The 5,166-nt window shown below is 45.6% G+C and overlaps 1 protein-coding gene across 1 annotated transcript; it reads right to left on the bottom strand.

Moving 5' to 3' along the window:
* Positions 1 to 2,242: 2,242 nt before the first annotated feature.
* Positions 2,243 to 3,196, bottom strand: LOC115898591 (histone H2B type W-T-like). Its single transcript, XM_030933536.1, has 2 exons — positions 2,706 to 3,196; positions 2,243 to 2,279 (listed from the first exon to the last, which is right to left on the bottom strand). The coding sequence occupies exons 1-2, from the start codon at positions 3,194 to 3,196 to the stop codon at positions 2,243 to 2,245; spliced, it is 528 nt and encodes a 175-aa protein (XP_030789396.1).
* Between the last annotated feature and the right edge of the window lie 1,970 nt (positions 3,197 to 5,166).

Raw genomic sequence — 5,166 nt, forward strand, 5'->3', positions numbered from 1 at the left:
CCTTACTTTGCGCTTTCAGTAAGCTACAGCTTGACATCACGATTGCTCACTAGGTTCCCCTTCTCAATCATCCCCTGAAATGCTGTAGCAGATGTGTGAGCTTCCTCTGCCAATCTTCACACCAAAGCAGCCTTTTTCTCTTTCTTCCTATAACTCACAGGCATCAGTCCCCTTGAACTCTCACGCTTCACTCCCCACAGCCCAATCAGAGTTCATTGTCAACACTGTTTTACTAATTCTCCTCGTTCATATCTGAATTTACAAATGGGAAACACACGCTCCAGGGTAAAATATCCCAAAAGATATGGTTTCAGAAAAAGACACGTCAAATTACCCAGTAGACATGCAAGGATAACTTAGAAATTTATTTGTACATCCCATTTGACAGAAAGATTGGCGCTTTAGAGCAAAACAATTAGCATAATGAGAAATAAGTCACTCAGTGAGATGTGGTGCTTTGGACCAGGTACACAGCTCTGTTTCTGGATAGGAACAGGGTTCTGCCAAGTGTCTTTGGTTTTCAAAGTGTTGCTCCAGACATGTAGGATCACCTGGCGGCACCGTCCAGAGCGATTTAGTTGTTGCTGTCTTCATGGGGCTTTTTCTTGGTCTCCTTGTGCAGTGAGCATTTCTCTTCAACTACTTTCATAACACTTTTCTAATATTCTGAAAAAACAAAGTAGGAAATCCCGATGAGGGGACTTCTTGGCTCTCCATCCTTTCTCTATGGATCCCAAGTGGAGCTCTGGAGGTGACCTGACCACATTGCCCAACCGCACTATTCAGGGAAGCTCTGGCTACTATCCTGCCACGCCCCCATTTCACTCTTGACCAAACTGTCCTCTGACAAAGGTAGAATAATCTGTGTGGCTACGGGTTGGGCCCTCTGGGGTGTGTCTTTCCCACTTCTGATGGGCTCAAGAAAATTTTGATTTCTGTCATTTATCCAGCTTTCATTTCACGATTTGACTGAGAGTGCCACCCTTTACTGGTTTCTACATATAAAGGAGAAGGGTTGTTTATGTGATGTTTCAAAATTCACGAGAAACATTTGACAAAAATGGCCACATGTCGAGCTTCAAGGCACAACATAATAAATTCCTGTGAGTTACAATTCCAGAGTATGTTCTCTTGTTGAAATCCTCGGCAGCTATAAATCAATTGAAAACAAAAGCAATGGGAAAGTCAGCAGCTACCTTGAATTCAGCAATACACTTCTAGGAAAAAGTGCTAAAAGTACAAAGACTTGGGACCCAGAAGAAAGCACAATGAAAGGTAACCTATATGAACATTAACATGAATATTAATATGCAAATCTCTTGAGGAAATAAGCATTATCTGACTTCTCATAAAGGCTGAGCAAGCTCTGCAAAACTTGATGCTAGGGGCAAGAAACATATCCTACTCCTGCCTTTGGATGCATATCCTTAAATGACCATGGTTAGAAACACTGAAAACAAAAACATCAGGTAAAGAATCACACCCTGTCCTCCAATAACCAGGCTGCATATCAGTGCAAGGCTGTTGTGGGTTCAGCCTGGGTCACTCCCCCTGCATTGTGACAGTGACTGTTGCTCTTGTACTGCGAGTCACTCATTGGCTGCACCACTGAACACTAGGGCATGAGCCGTTTCCGTGGACACACCCTAGGCCTACTGACACAAACCTGGAAGTAACAAAGGTTTCTGTTTAAAAAGAAATGAAAAGATTATCCTCAGGGCAAAAAAAGAACAAACTGCAGTAGTGATTTCAGAATCGAGGAAGCTGGAAAATGAATGGACTCTTGAAAATTTTATTTAGTTGAGGCCGGGCGCGGTGGCTCAAGCCTGTAATCTCAGCACTTTGGGAGGGCGAGACGGGCGGATCACGAGGTCAGGAGATCGAGACCATCCTGGCTAACACGGTGAAACCCCGTCTCTACTAACAAAATACAAACAACTAGCCGGGCGAGGTGGCGGGCACCTGTAGTCCCAGCTACTCGGGAGGCTGAGGCAGGAGAATGGCGTAAACCCGGGAGGCGGAGCTTGCAGTGAGCCGAGATCCCGCGACTGCACTCCAGCCTGGGCGACACAGCGAGACTCTGTCTCAAAAAAAAAAAAAAAAAGAAAAAAAAAAAAAAGAAAATTTTATTTAGCTGTATGTACACTTCAACTGGGCCTCATTTCCTTATTTACATGGATTCGTGACAGGAGAGGTGTTGAAAACGTTTAGGAGGGTTACCTTGCTTCTTGCATCAGTGTATTCACTTTCTCTGCTGCTGTATGGCATATAGTGAAGTTCTGGAAAATTCCACCATCCAGTCACAGGAGAATGAGAGAGAAAAAGGTAAAGATCAGTGCAATAATAATATCACCATAAAGATAACCTAGAAACATAACTAATAAAAATAACGGTTTTGGAAACTGAGGAAATGAATGAAACACGATCACGAAACACCCACTATTTTTCCTTGAAGCAAATTGCACTATAGTTATATTAGAGTTGGCAATGTTTAGTACTGAGGGAAAAATGCTCGAAAAATTGCAGGATGCCACATGCCACATGCCCCCCAAGTCAGAAGGGCACCACCCACCCCAACCTCCTCTGGAGTCCCCTCCTTGGCGAGCCACTGGTCTTTTGGGCCACGTTCGGTGGCTCTACCAAGTCCCTTTGGGTTTCCACGGTGCTCGGGCACTCCTGAGGGAGCACACTTGCTCCTGGTGTACCTGAGGACAGCCTTCGTGCCTTTGGACTCGGCGAGCTTGCCCATCTTCCCCGGCAGCAGCAAGCGCACAGCGGTCCGGATCTCCCAGTCGGTGATGGTCTGGCGCTTGGTGGAGCGGGCCAGGCGACCAGCCTCGGTGGCGATGCGGTCCAGTATGTCATGGACCAAAGAATCCATGACACTCACGGCCTCCCGGGAAAGGCTGAGGCCCTGGTGAACCTGCTTCAGCACCCGGCGGAAATAGGTGGCGAAGCTGTCCCCGCGGCAGTTGGCGTGGCACCTGCGGGGCCCACGTCGCCCTCGCTTCCTCTGCTTGCTCTGCTTCTGGGCCGTCGTGGAGTGGGCCTCTTTGGGCTCCTGGGTGATCAGCTGTTCCTCAGAGGTCATCTCAGAGGAAGGTCCAGCCATGACGGAGACAGCGGCCATTAGATGACACGAGCAGACAATGGCGGTTGTGGAACGGGGAAGCGGGGACCCTTGGGTATGCAGCATGGCTCCACATCATGGGCCAGTTTCACGTCTGATTGGATGAAACCTACCTGCGTTGAAGGTGACTGGATGGTCCCGTTGCTTCGCATCTCATCAACCAATCACAGTGGGCGTCTGCGGGCTAAGCGCCCCTTGTGGCCTAACTCGGAGAAAGCTACACAGACAGATGCCCCACAGGGCAAAAGCACATCCGCCCTTCTCAGCTAATCCGTGTCACACCGTGAGCACTTTGAAGGGTGTCACTGAAAACTCCCAAAGTTTAGCAATTTCAGCTCATGATCCTTGAAGAGAGACACACCTCCTGAGCCCATGTCCATTATACTAGAGGAATGACTGTGGCCACGCGTGGAACAATACTCACCATCTCAGAATCTACTGTTATCCTGGGCTAAACCACCATGGCTTGAGCAGGAACTCCCTGACATGGCCGCCGAGGGCTCCTGGGCATCCAAGGAACTGGCAGTCTGGCTCCTGGCTTCAGTTCTGATCAACATCTTCCGTGAATCAGGAGAACAAGAAATGGCCATAACACAGCCTCCAAGCAGACAATAGAAACAGAAAGGCACTTTTATTAAAAACATATGACAACACTCAACATTGACCAGGTTTTAAAAAAAATAAAGAAAAGGAAAACAAAACAACCACCACAAATCACAACTCAGAAGCTGGAAATGGCTAATAAGTTCAAGAGATACTGGGTTAAAAAAATATCACCTTAAATCTCCTAGGAACCCCTGAGGGAGAGAAAGGGATTCCAAAAATGAAAATTATGTGCAAGTTAGATAGATAGCTTTCAAAGTCTCTGATAATATATGTAAAGACATTCCTTAAATGCATTTAAGTAACATTAAGTTGCAGGAATGGAACAAAAAAGATTCTTAAAAAATAATGAAGAAATAAAGGTCATCAATGAACTGTCATTTCAAAGGTCAGGCTTTCAAGTGTATTTCCTGTCATATCTTTAACAAACAACTTATTCTACTCCAAACAAATCGGTTCACGATTAAGAAGGACAAAAAGCCTCATTTTTGTTATTAGATAACATCATATATGGTAAACTCCTTGACTGAAGTCTAGTCAACTATTTCTAAACAGTCCCCTTTCCAAACGGTGATTTTATAAATCTACTTAAACGTTTAGCAAGCCAATCCTTCTTTTAGTTTGGTACAAGGCACGAGAGACCTGTCCACAACAGTCTCTGTATTCATATCAGTAAGTCAACATGTTATTTTTCTTTAAAAAAAAAAAAAAAAAAAAGAGCAAACAAACAACAGAGAAAGAGACACATCATTTTTCTTCACAATCTGCAAGGTTAAACATCCCAGGGACGCTCTCACTGGTTCGTTTCTGGGTCACCTTCCCACAATTTCAGCCATGGCTGGTGTTGGCGCAAGGGCTGGAAAGCCTTTATTGGCTGAGCCAGGGGTGGCTGTGGCATAGCTGCTCTCACAGATGCTCCCATCATCCACGTGATACAAAAGTATCATATGTAGTTCTTATTTTGTTTCTTTAATTCTTTATTTTTATTTTTGAGACAGAGTCTCACTCTGTCTCCCAGGCTGGAGTGCATTGGTGCTATCTCAGCTCACTGCCACCTCCGCCTCCCAGGTTCAAGAGATTCTCCTGCCTCAGGCTCCCCAGTAGCTAAGACTACTGGGATGTGCCACCACAGCTGGCTAATTTTTGCACTTTTATTGGAGACAGGGTTTTATCATATTGGCCACGCTGGCCTTGAACTCCTGGCCTAAAGTGATCCATCTACCTTGGCCTCCCAATTGCTGGGATTACAGGCATCAGCCACGGCGTCCTGCCTGTTTCCTTAATTTTTAATATAGTCGTAATCTTTATTGCATCAGGCTGTTTTCTGTTTTATTTTAAGTTCAGTGGTACATGTCCAGAATGTACAGGTTTTTTTTGACAGGTAAACGTTTGTCGTGGGGCTTTGCTGTGGCGGTTATTTCATCACCCAGGCA

This window comes from Rhinopithecus roxellana, chromosome 7 (genome assembly GCF_007565055.1).
Source record: "Rhinopithecus roxellana isolate Shanxi Qingling chromosome 7, ASM756505v1, whole genome shotgun sequence".
NCBI lineage: Eukaryota > Metazoa > Chordata > Mammalia > Primates > Cercopithecidae > Rhinopithecus > Rhinopithecus roxellana.